This window comes from Neopsephotus bourkii, unplaced genomic scaffold (assembly GCF_033783945.1).
Source record: "Neopsephotus bourkii isolate Nb327-2 ecotype Australia unplaced genomic scaffold, CSIRO-AGI_Nbou_v1 NB_1763, whole genome shotgun sequence".
Lineage (NCBI taxonomy): Eukaryota > Metazoa > Chordata > Aves > Psittaciformes > Psittacidae > Neopsephotus > Neopsephotus bourkii.
The window spans coordinates 225445-244265 of NW_026902237.1; the positions used below are offsets into that span (position 1 = coordinate 225445).

The 18821-nt window shown below is 33.8% G+C and overlaps 1 protein-coding gene across 1 annotated transcript in view; it reads right to left on the reverse strand.

Moving 5' to 3' along the window:
- CFAP47 (cilia and flagella associated protein 47) overlaps positions 1–18821 on the reverse strand; it is a 281878-nt gene that overhangs the window by 221716 nt on the left and 41341 nt on the right. Inside the window, exons 21-25 of the mRNA XM_061378057.1 lie at positions 18500–18644; positions 16844–16938; positions 6872–7040; positions 3798–3898; positions 2463–2622 (exon numbers count right to left, since the gene is read on the reverse strand). Of these exons, the coding sequence (XP_061234041.1) occupies positions 2463–2622; positions 3798–3898; positions 6872–7040; positions 16844–16938; positions 18500–18644 (670 nt within the window). The remainder of the gene's footprint in view (positions 1–2462; positions 2623–3797; positions 3899–6871; positions 7041–16843; positions 16939–18499; positions 18645–18821) is intronic.

Consider the following 18821-nt stretch of genomic DNA (forward strand, 5'->3'; position numbering starts at 1 on the left):
ATAGGCACCCACTGTAAAAATATCTACTAAAATACCTTCTCAAAGTTACAGCACTTACTTTGTAGGCTTTATTATCTGAATACTGCAGGAAAAAAATACCCTATTGCAAGCAAAGTAGAAATTTATGAAAGGATAAAAAAATGTTTGAATGAAATATAAAGTTTAAAAGTAAACTACATGGTGTGCTTTTTTCTTGCACCTCAAGGAATAACAGAAGGTTAAGAGTTTGTTTGGGGTTTTTTTCTACTTTTCAATCTGCTGTATTTCCATTCTTCTTTTCTCTACATTCTTACTCCAAAGACCTGGGGCCATAACATGTTTCTGTTTCTTGACTTCTTTATCCTATTTTTCCTTTGAGTTGTATCTTAACAGCTTCTCAAAATTCAAAAGTTTATGCGAAGGCTTTCTTCTGTCTAGACACACTCTCCAGATGTGCTTTGACTAGATCCTTACATGCTTCCTAAGTGAACTGTGATTCCAAGTCCATATTTCTAAAACTTTGTAAAACTGGAAATCTGAAAAGAGATAACTTCCAGATTTTTCTCCTATGATATCTCTCTGCATTTCGTCTGGTCTTCTTGCAATACTGCTCCCACTATTTTAGTCCTCCTGATTTTTATATTTCAACATTTTCTCACACCCTGGAACAATATTTTCTTTCAATTCACCTAGTATCCTTGGATTTTTTATTTCATCTTGCTTCCAAAACAAATCCTTAAACAAAACATGTTCATCTCTGTGTATTTTATTTTGATAAACTATGCCAGTTATCATTAAAAATTGACTGAGCACCTGCATAGATGAAATTAAGATGAGATCACATCATTTGGTTCCAAAACCAAGGATTACACAAAGTACAAAATAAACCCCACGTAGTAAAAAATCCTTATTGCTTTGAACACATTTTTATGGCTATTTCATAAACAAATGTTTCAGAGCCAAAAAAACAAGGGGTTTGCAATTTACTTTGGAGGAATATAGGGGAAAAGGAGACAAAGTGATGCATCAAAGCCAGAAACATGTAAATATTTTTGCTCAGCCTTCCAATAGTAAATGTCTTTTAACTTTCTTCTAGCAGTTTAATTTGTAGCAATATATAATACAGTAATTTAAAAACATATTTCTAAATGGATACCTCGTGGACATCTCAGAAGTGTAAAAACTACAACTACAGATACTGATTGGGTCAAAAACTTTCCAGGTATTATATGCACAGAGAAATACTATTTTAGAGGAGTCAGAATTTGCTACTCAAACAAATAAAAGAATTTAAAATAAATGACCTTTTAAATCATTCTGGAAAAAAAAATCATTATATATTAATTACTTTTCCACTTCATGAAGCAAAATCACAAGTTGATGTGATTCATAAACTGAAAACAAAACTACCAATGAGGCATAAAACACAATGGAAAAACAATGGAAAAATGTTTTGAAGTACATCAAGAGACTCCAAGCAATGCATGCAATTAAATACTGTTCTTGCATATTCCTATGTTTGCAGGACAACATTTAATACAGTCTTCTCAATTTATCATACAGAATCATGCCAGGGCTCTTATACCTTTTTATTTTTTTTTTTTTTATTATTATTTGGAATTACATTGAATTCTTTCCGGTGCTTGAGGTCACAGATTTCAGTCCTACCATAAAGAACAGCAGCAACATCTTTCTTTAGGACAGGGATGCTCACTTGCTGACTTGGGATAAGATCTAACTGACAAAAGAACTTCTCTTCCCCTTGAGAATGCTGGGGTCTCAAAAGTAGGCCAGTTAAAACTGACAAAATGACTGAGCTCTGTAGGCATTAGTAGGATATCCTAGTGGACTTGATTAAGTCAAATACAATGTTACTATTGTGAACACTTGATTGGCAAGAAGCTGGAATCCTAATAATCATGTTCTGTCATTGCTCTCTGGCGTATGTGTATGATTACTATCTTCCTGCACGCTCTCAAGTTTTGTTCGAAACCTATCTTATGTTTTTTGTTTACAGCCTGTTGCCCAAGCAGGCAGCTCAGGAAATGTCATGGCTATGTGATTTTGCATTTAATTGAGGCAAAAAATTTTCATTCTTATCTAAATTATGCCTATTTTGAAAAAAAGCTTGCACACATTCCAAGTACCCTTGGAAAGCTTTAGTATTTAAGTCAACCTAAATGCACGTGAAGGACCAGTAATTAAAACAATTCAGATATCCCAGCCTTTGATGTTTGATATGTGCAAAACTTGATGCTTTATATGTGCAAAACAGACTTTTCGAATAAAGCTATCAGGTGATTCCATGCCTTGTTTTCATCCTGCAGCTGTCTTATTTTCTCTGAACCACAACAAACCTTTCTCTTGGCATTTCAGTTCGTTATTTAGTCATTTCAACAGGAAGTTAATTGAAACAAGTGCTAGTTATGATTCACCATAAAAAGTCATTTAAACAAATCTGAAAAATTCAGGAAATTACTTACAAGGGCAGAAGACTACAGCAATACTGATTTTTTGTCCAGGATCAAGAAATCCAGTCTGCAGACTAAATTTAAAAACATCATCTTCTGTATTTTTGCCTACATTGTCATGATATATTTTCCATGTCAACTGCTGCCTTGAGATATTCTTCAGGTCAAGCTTCTGTAAATATTTGAAGAGAAAGGAAGAAGTGATGAAAGAAAGAAAGCAGCAAACACCATGATACTTGTCATATTGCTCTGTCCTAAGCATTTTTTTTGCAATCAGATAAGAGCAAAAGCAAGAAAGCACTAGAAAGCAGTGAAGCCCAGCTTTTTACAAATGCAAGTTGATGAGTATGCCTATCAGCTCAGACTAGATGCTTTCCAGTCACTCTCCAAATTCATAAAGAGCAATTCTTTCTCTCCAGAATAAAAAAATCATTTATACAAGGTAACTAGACAAACAGATCATGGTTGGAGTGTTTAGCTAGACAGAAATCAAGAGATTTTCCTGATGAAGCACAGCAAGCACTAAATACATGGTTCATGACATCTAGATTTACAGGTGGATATGTGGGAAAAGCAAGACGTTCAGAATAGTTTTTCAAAAAACATCATTTCAACTTAATTTAATGTGAGTGGAAACAAACAAAAAAATCCTTTCCTTGATCTCAAAGTTACTCTTTCATCTCCTAACAGATCCATAGCTAGGAAAAGGCCTTGACTTTGTACTATCATTGCTTTCTGAAGATACTTGAAAAAGTTTCAAGTGTTTTCATCCTTGCCAACAATAATTCTTTACAATTTCTAAACACTTTGCGAATTAGAAACAATAAATTATAGTCTATTACATTTTGCATTCATACAGCCAAATTCTGTATGTTCCAAATCGGAATGGCGCTGGCCAATTATGCTATTCAATTCAATTATCCTATTCAATTCAATTATCCTATTCAATTATCCTAAAGCTGTCCCATGCAACACACTGGGACAGCAATTTAACTGTATGGGACATCATGGCACCCTAACTGCATTACTGCACTGTCACTGCCTAGTTTACTAGTGTAGGCAAAAAATCATTGTGAGGAAGCTATTTCTTACACAATTCATGGTCAGTGTTTCATAGTACCCACACTTTACCATATATCAGAAAGTCGAGAGAAGACCAGTTTTGAGTTTTGGAAAAAATTCTAGTGATCAAAAGGAAAACATAAAATAAAACTGAACAAAATAAGAATGGGAAAACATATATTTTAACCATGTATTTGAAACACGACTGAATTTTGAGTTCCATATCTGTATTCTTTTCTCTGTCATTTCTATTTAGAAGCTATAACAATACTTGTGATTACATACCTGAGAATTCAGACTTTCCTCAGCAATGTTGAAATATAAGCCACTTGAATGTTGTGAAAATTTAAGTTCCCTTGTGGAGAACTCCAATGGTGAGTTAAGTGCTTTTGGAAAAAAAAAAATTGTTTATACAGTGTTATTTTGACAAATACTTCCTCAAAGTCCAATCATAAGATCATTGTTTCTGCAGAAATATTTCTCTCCTTGTTTTAAAGCTGTATTTCCTTTCTGTTGTTCCCATGCTATATTAAAAATTACTGTGATTTTACTTTCTGTCCTATTATGATTCTTTAGTCACATTAGCATTATTCAAATTTTACATCTACCAGACTTACAGCATCTCTTCTTCATATAAAGATGCTGCAGAGACCCACATGATCTTTCTACTGCAGATGAATGCATTTGTAACAATAATAATCAGAAAAGGCTTGAAATATTTTGCAATAAATTGCATTTTTCTGAATTTCCTATAGATGCGACGAAAGCGTCACAAAGGATGAAGTTTAAAGTGATAATTTGGACAAACAGAGGTATATTTTCCTATAGCCTCATTTTGCATATTGATTGAATGCTGAAAACGAACCTAGAAAGTCTAAAGTATCCTTTTATTAAAACCTGCAATTTTGTTTCAGACTTCGTGATGAAGGGTGGTGCTCAATTGTCTTCTCCTAAAAAGCCCAAAGAATTTCCTCATCACATATCTCACAATATGAAAACAATAATACTATTCATATTTCCTAAAGCACAGGCATATAAACTAACATTGTTTCGAAGTAGGAATCTAATCTGCTGGAATGTTTCTACCAATATGCAACTATGTTTTGTTCACTTACAAATTCCTCACCTCTCACAGAAAATGCCTGCACAAGAAAAAACATGGCATGACTGAAAGCCTAGGCAGGAAATTACCTATCCCATGAAAAAAAAGAAACAGCTCACATGGGGTCAATTAGATTTATAATACGTCTTCTTCCTTTAAGTCTGGCTGAGGTAGGGCTTGTACTTTTCCACTTGAGTTTTCTATTTTGCTTTGGGCTTTTTTACTCTTTCAGTGCTTTCTTACATACTGATAAGCAGCTTCCAAGGGAAAAGTCTTACAAGTATTCAAGAGACATTCTTTCCTTCCCAGATACTGAAACTGTCTACAAACTTTGATTTTTAAAAATAAAATAAAATAAGAAAGATCCATGATAAATCGGAAAGACATTGACTACATTGAAGTTAGAAGTCTCAGTTGACCCCTCGGAGATTATTGTGATTCTTTTCTCAGAAAAATCCCTAGTACAAATATCAGATATAATCTATTGATTTAAGTAGCAACTGCACTGTTCTGTGCAGTCTGAATCCCAGTCAACCACAAAAACTGTCACAGGGAAGAAAATAAAATACTTAATGGAAAGCGCCATAAAGCACTAGAATTTGCAAGATGAATTTTAGCCCACTTTTAGTTTTAAAGTGATAATCTGTAATAATGAATCAGTAACAGATATACATTTTAAGTTATCATAAATGTAATAAAATTATCAAGTTCTCTTTAACAGTACAAAAAATTGGCTAGTTACCTGCATCTGTATGACCGTGACGTACTGAGTGGTTATTTGTTAGACTTCTCTCCCTTTTCACAGTCCACTAAAATTCCCAGTAAGAATATACTTCAAATATTTAAATTTAAATACAAGCTACATTTTTTTCAACTATTTCATAGAATTGAAAATATTATATAATCACTTTAATATTATGATTACTTGTTGTTCACCTACAAGTAATAGCAATGGTACTTTGAAGAATTTCTATGTGGCAGAAGCACAAATTTGTAATAACATGTACATAGGATTATAATCTATTACCAAGACCTATTGATTTAATTTATTCATTATTCCACAAAGAAAGGGAAAAGGAAACAAACATTTTCTTTTTCTTCAGGTTACATAACTTCTGTACTAGTAATTTGTCACTTTGATTCATGATCTTTTTAGAGACATGCTTTGTAATAGTCTCACATACATTTACCTTTATTCTACATGTTCTTAGACTAAAGATATTTAGAAGTATTTAATATTGATTTGCTTCCACCACAGAATCTAAAGAAGGTCTCTCAGATTTCTTTGATATTTTAAAAGATCTCAGAAGAAAGACTTAATTTAAAGCCCTACAGAGAAAGACAAAGAAAAAAATAAGCCATAGATAAAAATCTAAAAAGTTTGAGTTGCTTTTACCCTACGTTATGCATTTAATTGGCCAAGCCTGCTTCAGTGCTCCCAAGATGTTTAAATATTACACAAACATCATTCCAGGAAGACACTCTGAACTTAAGTCAAATGAACAGTGACTATACATTGAAAACTGGAATGAGGAAAGCTAGTGGATTCAAGAATTCACAATGTGTAGGTCTACATGACTATAAGGACAGACAGGAGACTAAAGAGAACCACGGATTATTTTCAAGAGAAGCAGAGAAGAGTCATTTAAAATATCAATTTCTTGCTGCAGGCAAATGGCCTGTAACTTTGGCCATTAAAAAGCTGACAGGCCAGAAGAAAGGTACAGTTCTGCATACAAAAGCAAACCGAAGCAAATGAACTACACTACCACCTGCTCTCTCAAATTGGATCACTGCCAGTGAGAGGCATTTTCAAGGAGTTTTAAATATATCTAGAGCTCCTAGTTTTGACAGGGTGAAGAAAAAAACAAGTATGAATTACATACTACCTTTCCACACTTTTCAGATGAACTGCTGTAAATACTAAGGCCTGCATGATTAAGGTCTAGAAATACTAATGAATCAATAGAAACAAAACTTGAGTTTTAGTAAACTTTTTTATTGCTCATTAGGCAAATGGTTCTATTAATTATTTTTTTCCCCAGCACATTATAATTATGTAAAGAAAGTTCAGGTTTACACATTTAAAAATACAAATAAAAATTTGAAATTTTTGCAGGTAACCAGAAAATTTACGTATTATGCAATTATCAATGAAATTTTTCTTAACTGGTAATCCTCTGCAATCAGGCTACAAGCAAAAACATCACTACACACGTAAGTATCCACCATGAGCATAAATCCCTAGTTTACCTACCAACTGCTTTAACTCTGCAGAGTGGAACAGCCACAGTCACCATCTGTGGTGAAGGACCAAGAAGTTGCTGCATAGATCTCACAGAAGTTACAGATCCACGGGTTGCCTGTGCCAATGGGAACTCAGCCAGAGGAGTATTCACTGGAAGAGTGAAGTCATATGCCGCCACCTAAAGGACAAAAACATCACTCTGGTCACTTTCCCAAAGAAATTGTAGGTACTTGAACCATCTGATCGGTATTACCATTTCAGAAGAACTCCTGAAATTAATTTAGGACCTGATCTTGATAGTAAAATATGATAGTTTATCAGCTGCCAGTATCAGCTCTTTAAGTAAGCAGTGGCCTGCCATTTTTTCTGCCACTGTGGAAAAATTATATATCTACAAGTAGCAAGGTTATCAGCACAGACAAGGCTTCTGATAAATCACTGTGTTTTGTTCCTCTCCAACCACTCTCCTGAGTGAATAAAGATGGGAGCAGTGGTTTAAAATGCATAATCATGAGAAAGAAGGGGGGGAAAAAAAGCTATGTAAGTTAAGAAAGCCTTTCTAAAAAGCTGTCACAGCATACCCAGAATAAACAAAATGGGCTCTGAGATCATGGTGAAGCATGAATTAAAAATGGAGATACTCCAGGGAAAAAAAATAATTAAAAAAAAAAAGCCACAAATAAAAATTCTACTTAACATTGTTGTCATTGAGCAGCTCAAAATTCCAGGAGTCCAAATTCCAATGATTTTGATCCTATTTTTGTCTCTGCAATCACATCCCCAAAGAACTGGGGTTTAGAATTTAAAGGATAACAAGTTTTATACTAATTCCTCTTTTTGACAGACTCTGCACTTGAGAGGACAGTGCACTTCCAAGGAGGCATTTCTTGCCTCTTGTTTTTTCTTTCCAAAGATCAACATGCTAGAGCTGTATGTTCTCCAGACAAAGGTACAGACAGCCCTTACAAAGGTAGAGGAATTAAAAACAAAACTTCTGCACTGAAATCACTGTTGGAGTCCTCCAATTCCGTTTTCATCCTGAAGGCCACTGAAATCTCCAGAAAGGATTCTGGCCTATAAAATCTGCATGCTGCTAAAATCTGCAGTGAAACCAGATATATAAAGTTATGACTCATTTAAAAGCTTTCAAAAACTGCAGAAAATAGTGCATCATGCTTCACTTTCACATATGTGGCAGTGAGTAAAATGACATGAAAGAAAAATATAATTTTGTCCTAAGCTCGGACATGAGGCATAACATGAATTCTAACAGAATCATCACAGGGCTTACATAATGAGAAGCAAGTACACAACACTTACACTGTTTGGAGTTCCCACAGGGTTTGTAACACACAGTTATGAACTCCTGGTAAGCAAGATGTGTACTGAGCCTCATGGAGTATATTGTATTTTTGCTTAGTAGGAGGAAAGTATGGGATGAGGGGAAGTTTTCTTAGAGAGATCTCCACAGTACCTTGATTGATATAGATACTTGAAATCTGATAGTGATTAGATTTAATAACATAGAATTTTCAAAATCAACACGGTGAATGCCATTAAAGAGTTTTAGTAACTAAAGCTCAAGGTGTGTCAAACAAAGACTGAGTAAAAAACTCCTGATTTTATTTAGATACCCTTCTATTTTTAGTATATCAAGTCACCCACATAAAATACTCATCAAGTTACATCTTCAAAATATGTCCTTGTGGAATAAAACCACATAATTTAAAATTAGACTGAAAAGGGTATCTTTTCATAGTGTGAGAAGTTCCTTACACTTCAAAGTATGTGTGAAATACATGATTTCACGTTACTAACAGTGGCTCTTTACTGTTTTGGAGAAACAACTATATCTTCCTATAGTAGAAAGTAATAAGCATTGCATTTAAAGACTGAAATACCTTAAAAAAGAAAAAAAAATCTTTCACAACTATTTCCCACAACTTGAGAAGTTTTATATAGAAAAGATGAATACATGTTTATTTTGTAACCCTGCTAGCTATTAAAATGCATATGTAAGAGAGAACTTACATATGTAAAGTGAACCAATACTAGGAAGAGATAACAAGACTTGCTAGATCAAACATTTCTTGCCATAGTCACAACACAGACTGCACATCTCAATGCACAGCTTAGTTTCTAAGAACTGCTAACAGCCTTGACACCCTTGACAGCAGGTACTTCCCCACAGGGGCAGATTTAACAGCTGAAACACCAAGAACTACAGTAAAAACTACTACAAGAACTACAGAAACCATCACCAAAAAAAAAAAAAAAAAAAAGAAGATAGGAAATACTTTCCATCCCTAGTGTGTGTGACATATGTAACAATATAATGACACTAATTTTTTTAAGTTTGGTAATGGCCATTTGAACAGATTGTCCAGAGAAGTTGTGACTGCTCCAACTTGGAAGTGTTCAAGGCCAGGCTGAATGGGGCTTTGAGCAACCTGGTCTAGTGGAACATGTCCCTGCCCATGGCAGGGGTGTTGAAACTAGATGATCTTCAAGGTCCTTTCCAGCCCAAACTGCTCTGATTCTTTGATTCAAATGCTTAAACTACAATAGACATCCTTACATCATTTGATATGCAAATAAGTTCAATTTAGCACTGCAATTTTTCTTCATCAAGGCTGTTACATCTAAAATGTTTAGGCCAGACAACTAACAGTAGAATCCCTTTATCCCTCTCTCAGAGCAGCTATTCAAAATGTGTTTTCCATCCCCACTACCAGGAAAATTTGTTTTAGTCTGACTATGCAACAAGGGTTTTATTTGCTAAGAACTGGCAAACAAAACCAAATGTGTGCAAGGCAATTCACTACATGTAGGACATAACGTTCACAGAAAACCTACATTTGCTTTGAAGTACAATGGTGTAAATTCAGAGCCAGCATAACTTTTAGAAATGTCTTTATATAACTGAGAAAAAAAATCATAGAACTTTTGTTTCATTCATCTTTACCTCATTAACTACACATTAACCTGTATACAAATGAAAAATTCTTTTAAAAGTTTATATACCAAGAAATCATATTGTGATACCTACACATATACACACACATTAGTGAAACAGAATTAAAACTTCTTTTTTTTAATTAACTTTGCAAGTAGAATAATTATTTTTCTTTTTATACATATTTTAAGAAAAGAAATGTTATTTGTGTTTAATCTTTAAAATTTACATGAGAGAAGTTTCTATTATGGAGATTGTATAAAAAAATAATTAATGACTATTAAAAAAAATCCTTATACTATTGCTGGACTTACAGCTGCTTTTTAAATAATCTATCAACAATTTACAGTTATCTATTGAGATATTTTTCTGCAGCTGTATTTAACTTCATAAACCAGAGAATAGAGGGAGGAGCACGAAGCAATCAGCCTTAGAGAGAGTTCTTTCATAAACACTCAAACTTGTTTATAACGTTAGAAGAAATATTTTTCCCGTCCTGATTTGCACTTAATTATGCAGATTTGCAACATCTACAAAGTGGTTGTCTTAGCAATAGAAATACTTCAAAAGAAGCTTTAAAAAGACTTGTCATGTAAGACAAATGAGCTTTTTGCAATGCCTTCATACAGAATATCTCCAAAATATGCCAGAAAAATGCATGCATGCCACAAGAAGATAACAATTCTTTAAATAAAACTGATATTCCTGCATACTTTCATGTAGAGGGCATTTTATAAAACATTTAAATTTTTTTATAGACTTGCTAAACAAATAGAAGTTGTTGATTTCAAGAAATCTGTCTGACCAAGAAAGCCCTGCTACAGACACTTATTTGAGTTTGTGAAATAGGTTTGATACAAAGAGCATGGTAGCTCTAAGTTCAAAACTGGTGAGTGAACATAACTGAATGGCTTCCTCAGGCCTAAATAGTCAGTATACATAAAGAAACAAAGGATGAACAACTACCCCATCAACCATGACAATTAAAATGGTACTTCATATAAAAATTCATGCATAAGAGAAATGAACTCAAGTATAGTTGTCAGGTTGAAGGGAAGGAAATCTGAGAGTAGAAAAAAAAAAACATTATCTTCAAAAACCATTATCTTCAAAAACACTTTCAAAGCAGTTACTTCATTTCTATCTCTAATTACCCCAATGCAACAATATATTTTGTGCTTTATAAAAAAACATAATTTGCTAATTATTATTACAATACATCATCTATTCTCAAGGCTCAGTAAAAATTGTGCTGGTAAATCCAGGAATCATACAGTTTAATCAGCACAAATAGTATGTGGCATCTCCCTAAATTTACAGCACTTGCTTCCACAGTACAACTTCACAGGAAATTGCAGGAAAACCAGCAAGCTAACTCATAACTTAAAATTAAGTTGCAACATCTGTAAAGGATAATAGTCTTGTATTTATCATACAGTAACATGCCAACTGTTCAAATATCTTGAAGCATTAGAAGTCATTGAATTTTTGTCTAAACACTGATTTTAATGTTTCTTCATAACACTAACACAGATTCAGCAGTGAAACAAGGAGAGAAAAATTAAATTTACATCAGAAAAAGAAAAGCCAAAACAAAACAAAAACCTTGCTTGATTCAAATTTAAACGTAACTCCAAAACCAAGTGTTTATGTCCTGCAACTGTGTATTGTATACATTCTCAACCTACACTCAGATGCAACATTAGCTTTTTCTTAAAACATACTTAAATCTTTCACAGCCTAAACTCCCCTGCTTTATATCACAGATAAAGCAGCTTTCCACAATGAATAATGTAACTAACATTCAAAGCCGTTATTCAAAACACTGAAATAAAACTAAATCTCTCCTTTTTATATGGTCAGAGAAGATGCACCAGCAATCCTCTGTAATTCCACAGCTGCAGATTTTCCATAGAATTCATTCTTACACCATGAATTCTGTTCTTTTATTAAGAAAAATAAAAATTACATCTTTAAAAATGCCAGAAAAATCAAACCCAAAACCACCTGTCACTTCTCTACAAGAAGCTTAAGCAATAAGCTCTGACAGGTGTTATTTGCCATATTTATTTCAATCAAAGGCTCTTGTAGGCTTTGTTATTACACAGCTGGGTATTTTGTGTTTTTTCCAAAATGTTGCAATTTGCTATTTTCTAGCAGGTTTTAAATATATAAATAAATACAATTACTTAATTAATTACCTAATTAATTTTGAAGCAGTACACTCCTGCCCTTTGTTTTGCCTGCTTTCCTTACAAGACTGCTGCTAGCAGATGGATGTTCCTGCCTGGAGAAACACAGGAGCAGTTGAGGGACAAAGATGCACATATACTTAAAGTGACCGCATGTTGCCTGTTTTGTGGTAGCACAAAACCACAGGAATGAGGTGCTTTTTACTGCTACTTGGACAGGTAGCTTGCAGAAAGAGAACTAAAAACAGAAAAGCCATGCTTATATGCCTCTTGGACAGTACAATTTAAAACTCACTACAAAAATAAGCACTGCTAGCAATCAGTAAATAATAATACTAGTAATTAGGTGCTACCACGTAGTTATAGGGAGTTTTGTTTGGTTGGATTTCTTGTTTAATTACCAGAAATTTTCTTACTATTCAGCTCTGAAATAAGAGAACCCTGCCTAGCCTATCAGACATCCAGCTGGCTAAACCCCTTTAAATTGCAGTAAAAAAAACCCTAAAACATAATTGAAGTGTGTCTCAAAGTTATGTCCAAGGAGAAAAGAAAGCAGCATATGGCCTGTATATAAATAGGAAAAGGAATATTAGGAAATATTTGCTAGCTTACCAGTTTATATATATTTTTGTATACTGCTGTCACTTTCCTGGCCAACAAACACCAAGATTAAACTTCCTCCAGTGAGGCAGAGAGCCCCATCACCTCTAACACCTTCTGAGACACTGGAACAACGGAAATGCAGATCCAGGCTGTGATGAGCAGCATCCTAGCCTTACCTACAATGACTTCATTTTACCACTTAGAATATTGGGAGAATTAAATCTCTTTATATATTATAGCCATGGCAATGTACTTCATCTCTAAGAGCATCATATGATGTCACATGTATTTGTACATATCAAGGTTTAGTGAGAATTGTAGGAGGTATTTGGAATTCTTATGCATTTACTTTGTTGCTTTGAGGCTTTTTAAGCCAGAAGGAAAGTTATTGCCAAATTGATTTTCAGAAGAATTCAAGATTGCATTCAAGTCTAAATTACTTAAAACTTACATTAATAATCCAAGTAGTTTTAATAAAAATCTAAAGCATATTAAAATTATTTCATGCTTTTGTGATTTTTTTTATCAGTGCTCCTGAATTATTTTGTTTCCTTTTTTTCCTTAGTTTTAGTATCTACTTTCTTAGCAACTGCATTGATATAGTGAATTTTTGTTGTTATATTGGGTACTGTTGTCATTACCAACTACAACAGCAGGCAGTTTTAGTAGAACCAGAAGGTGGACAGAAAAGAATGTGACTCAATGGGATATACAAATTTTGTAGCAGCTGGAGGTAAACTGGGTAAGAGCAGTTGTCCAGAAAATGGTGATGAGATCAGAGAAGCATCTGTTCGAGTACAGAGGCAGGAAATAGCATTTGCAACCATGAAAACTGAAAAGGGAAAGTTTAATATACAGAGAAGTTTAGAGTTTTTTCAAGACTTGAAATCCAGAAAACAGAAGGAAGAAATCTGGTGAGAAAAGGGGAGAATCTAGGTGAGGTAGAATGAGAAAGAACTTGGATCCAGTGGTGAATGTTTTAAGAATCTGTAACTAATGAGAGTTTCTGATCACAAGAGATGCTGGCACCTGGACCAGAACTATGCTTTTATTAAGATTCTACTTTGCAGGAGTTAAATTGAAGAAAACCTACACCATTCTAGGAGTTACATGTAGTTCACATGCTCTTTAGTCATGCCATACTGGGCAACATATTTACTTTCCAAAGTTAATTTCATTTTACATTACCAGTGCTATTACTGCCAACTATCAATGCTGCGCTCACTCCCAGTGATGCTAACTTGTGACCACCAGTGGGCTGTGAGTCCTAAGTGTATTTGGGCATGTGGTGCCTAGCAATGAGTAAGCTGCCCCCTAACAGGCAGGCAGTAATAATACTTGAGCGAAAGGGAAGCACTGATTGTGCAGTGAGCTTACCCAGTACCAAGAGCAAAGTAAGAAAGAAATTCTGTGAGCATGGGGAGAGAATAGGCAACTGAAATAAAGACAGTTCATTAAAGCAACACTTATTAGTTGGTTATAAGGTATAAGGTGCCCAAGGAAGATTTCATTTTTTAAATTCTTTATTCCCTTACTTCTGAATTTATGTTTGCCAAAATTACTCTCAAGACTGAAAAAAAAAAAAACCAAACCAAAAACCAAAACCAAACACCTTATATCCAGAGTTTAAACATCAAAAAAAGATGACATCAGATAACCCTATAGAGAAATCTATAATCAATAGATGCAATATATTCTACAGTAGTTGTGGGGTGGTCGGTTTTCTTAAAAAAAGAAGAGTAGGCACAAAGGAGATCCAGTCAAATTGGAAGATTTGAAAACATCTTACAGAAGGGTATTACAGTTTAATCAACCATTTACTTTATTTAGTGTTATATCTACGGCTTACTAGAAGCTAATTCGCAGTTATGGAGCAGCATTTTGTTTCTCATTTCTATTGACAATCTTTCAATTTGAATAAAAAATGAAAAATGTTGTTGAATACTTATGATTTTAAACTGAAAAAGAAAATGTTCTTTAAGGCTGCTACAACAAGTTACTTTTGTAAATGAAATACACACCTCAGAGTACTTTACTGGTAAAATAAAAATCAAAACTAATTAAATTTCAAAGCTTGGCTGTAAGAACAGTACTAATATATACCTATTCATTAAAGGTTCAATCAATCTTTTCCTTTTTATTTGTAAGAGCATTTCCACACTCCAATTTCATCATTTCAAGCTAAAAATCTATATTCCTTTGTACTGGTTAATTTTAATTGGTTTGAATTTCACACTTGGCAAGAGACAGCCACTAAGGAGTACCATTATAATTACTATGAGCCTTAACACTGGCCTGCGTGGGGACACAATTTCATCTCTGGAGCAAAAACATGCTGTTAGAATACAATTTCACAATGGACAAGTGTGACTGTCTGCCAGATTACTTATCCCCCTGGGACAGAGTGAATCATTTCTGGTGCTGCTTCTCCGACCCATTCTTAAGACTCTTCAATAATTAAGATTTCTTCTTAAGTAGTTTATTTCAATATTTTACTCTTTTCTCTACAATGAGTTTTTATATCTAATCTAATCCATCCTGGCATAATTTAAACCCACTACTCATTACTTATCTACTGCAGTGAAGAAGCCTATATAAATTATATTCCACAAACTATTGGAAGTTATATCTATTTTTTACACAGTTTGTGCTTTCTGGACTTCTGATGATTTCCAGGGTTTTCTTTCAGACTTACTTTTCAAGGGAGATTTTCACACTTCTTTCAATTAAGTGTGATATCCAAACTGAGAAAGGTGTTGCAGCTGAAGTGTTAACTTCACTGATTAGAATAACTATTTTACTTGCTTTACTTACATTATTCCTATTCACACAAATCACTATGATGTCTGCCTCTATTCATAATATTTGTTCAACTTGTGATCTATAATACCATACACATAGATTATTCCAACAGCATTATCTAGTCGTAAACTTCTACGATTGACCCTTCCTAATTAAATGAAAATGTCAGCATTTTTCCTTACTGATCTTCCCTCCAGTTTGATAATAGGTCACTGGTGATATTCTGCAGGTACCATTTTGCAAGCAATTACATACTTTTTGATCTAGTCTAAATCTGACTACTTGATTATGAGAATGCATCTGACAGTGATGCAAGATACATCTACTGCTTCTCCCCTAACCTCATGGCCTCCTATACTATAGGAGAAAATTAGTTTGGTTTGCAATAGCTCATTTTTTATTAATCTATTAACTCATGTTTTGTCAGGAAAAATCATCTGAGAGTAGTGAATGTGCTATAAATTCACCCCATCAGTAATTTCACAATAGCTTCCATGTGTACACATAATCTAAGCTGACAGTAATGAGAGAAAGAAAATCACAGTTTTACCAGACAGTCTGTAATATGTAAATATTATTTGAGTGATGCTTTCAACAAAAGAATTCCCTTTTATTCAAAACTAAAGTGCTAAAAAGGAGGGCGGGTGGATTAGAAAATAATATTGTCAACCCTTCCAAGATGCATTGCCTCTGATATTATTTAAGGAAAAAATGCAGCTAATGCAACAGGTTTATGTGCTATAGAAGTGATCCCCAGCTGCTTGTTCCTAAACTGATTTATAATATCAAAGTTTTCTTTCAGTTCACTGTTCTCCAAATACGTAGAAACCCCAAATCCTCAATTTCTAAATTGTTATTCAATAGGTTTAGATTTAGAATTTGCTGCAGCACTCTCTATTGAAACCTACTGCCAATAAAATGTTATTTTCATAATTTAAAACTAACCCACTAAGTCTCACTTTTTCAGTTTATTTCCCTCAAATAGCTCTTTCAGAAAGCAACTATGCCAATCCTTAAAGCACATAAAACTCCTCTACTTTTGTAGACCCTTGGTCATATGAGAGTTTAAGCATGAATAACTGCAAAAATAAAATGGCTGTCTGTTTGTTGAATGATTTAATGAATGTAACTTAAGTTCCTACCTTTTCCTGTCTGTTTGTTGAATGATTTAATGAATGCAACTTAAATTCCTACCTTTTCCGTTTTTCAGTCATTGATATAGTGTGTGTTCTTTGTGTATGCAAATGTTTTAGGAAAGCAGCAAGTTATATAATGGTCATTTCAGAACTTGTTTTCTTAAGAATTGGATTACTATTATAAAACTATTGCACACGCTAAAATGTGAATCTAAAATGCCTATATTCTTTCACCATAGAAATATCACTGACCACAATTTTAATTTAGCATAATCACCACCCATAAACCTACCTCTTTTGGCATGAAGGACAACAAGCATTGCAAAGCTGACTTTCCCTTTAAGTTAACTGAATACTTGTAAGGCGTTGAAGAACAGCCGTCAAACACTGTCAAACAAAATTCAGAATAAAATTACAGATGTTATTACTCTAAATATCAACTTGATCACAGTTGCAGTACTTCAAAGTGATTTCCAGCATAAGGTATCTATATATTTGTATGGTAAACATTTCTCACAAAGTTACAAATTAATATAGTATTTCTTATAAGGATTCTAAGGGTAATTTTGTGCTAATCACCAGCAACTTTCATTAAGCTTTTGATTTGCGAGAATGTAATATTTCAGAAAAAAAACAAACAAACCAACAGTCATTTACCTTTGAATAAAAGTGTTAGGCAAAACCAGCTAACTAAATAATGAAATTTAAAATCACAAGGAGAAAAATAGTCAGCTGGAGCTATTTTTCTAAATTACTTTTAAGCATGATCTATACAACTTTATCAATAAGGCTTGCATTTTTCAGACTTTCATATCCAATTTTAAGGCACTGGGAGAAGCAACAAACAAGATAACGTTCCTTTGAGATCAGTATTCATCCTGGAACACCAGGATCAATGCTCATCCAATATTCACCATTTGAACAGTATTGGACCTGACTGGATGTCACCATTACTTGTTTCAAGCACAAACTCTGATCTAGAAATCATGTGCAATAAGATGATTCTCATGCTGGATAGCTGGCTGTTGCAGATAGTCTTACAATTCTTTTCCATGTTAAGATGACTGGCTAGGATCCCTCACCTACCACCATATGGTAAGAAAACCCTTCTGCTTTTGTCAGATTTTTTTTTTTAATAATCCATATATAGTTATACGTAAAGATAAAGCTAAATATTATAATACTACATTGCAAAAGAAAGAGTTCTGATTTTCTCAGCTTTCAGGGACAAGAGGCCATATAAGCAGAGCTGCAAAACTCTCTCGTGACTAAAGATATTGGAACAGCAAAGAAGATGCCAGTACTGAAGTAGAAAAGGGATGAGCAACAATGAGTGAAGGATATGAATCTGCACTAATTATATCAAGAGACAAAAGAATAGCAACCTGATTCCACACACTGCCCCAATGTCATTCTAAGTTGGGCATCACGAAGAACAGAGGTCCTGTGATTAACCTGCAAACACTCTGTACCATTAAGAAAAGAAGTCTGGACTCTTATACTGATGATGAACTAACTGAAGGGTAAACATTGTCTAAACAGTGGGTAGAGGCCCACGAATAAGAAATGACTATAGTTGTTTGGATTTGTTTGGTTGGGTTTTTTTAAGTTCTTTAATTTTAACTGGTGAGAGGTATTCAAACTGTTTTTTAAACACTTTTTAACCAATATAGAAAAATAAAAACAAAAAATGAAAAGAAAAAAAAATAGGGGAGGAAAAACCCTACAGGCAATCTGACATTTTCCAAATGCTTATTGTTTGCAATTGTTATTTTACAGGCATACCAAACTATCTACTCTTAATTTATATTTAGCAGCACCTTTAAAATAATTGCTTTCGATTTTCTTAAATAGGAAAAACTGTATACCAGAAATAGCTTTACAGCTATTCTCTTACCATTATCCATTCTTTATATAATGAAAATTCTGATATAGCAAAAGTAAATACCTGACGGGTCATCAGCATTCAATTCAAAATCCTTATATTTACAGAAGTCAAACTCCACTCTGGTACACGCATGTCCCTTGTTCTGCAGCAAAAAGGGAATTGATTTTGTAGCACCGACATAAACGCCACCAAAGTCAAATTGCTGCTGTAAGTTTAAAGAAGAAAAAAAAAAGGGTCAAAGCACTATGAAGTCAAGCACATTACTGACCAGAGTGTGAAAAAAATATAACTGTTCAAAGATTCACAATTTCTAACATAATAATAGCCTTGTTTAACCAATTTTCTTGAATTACTCTTATTATCAAAATCTTTCCAGGACATA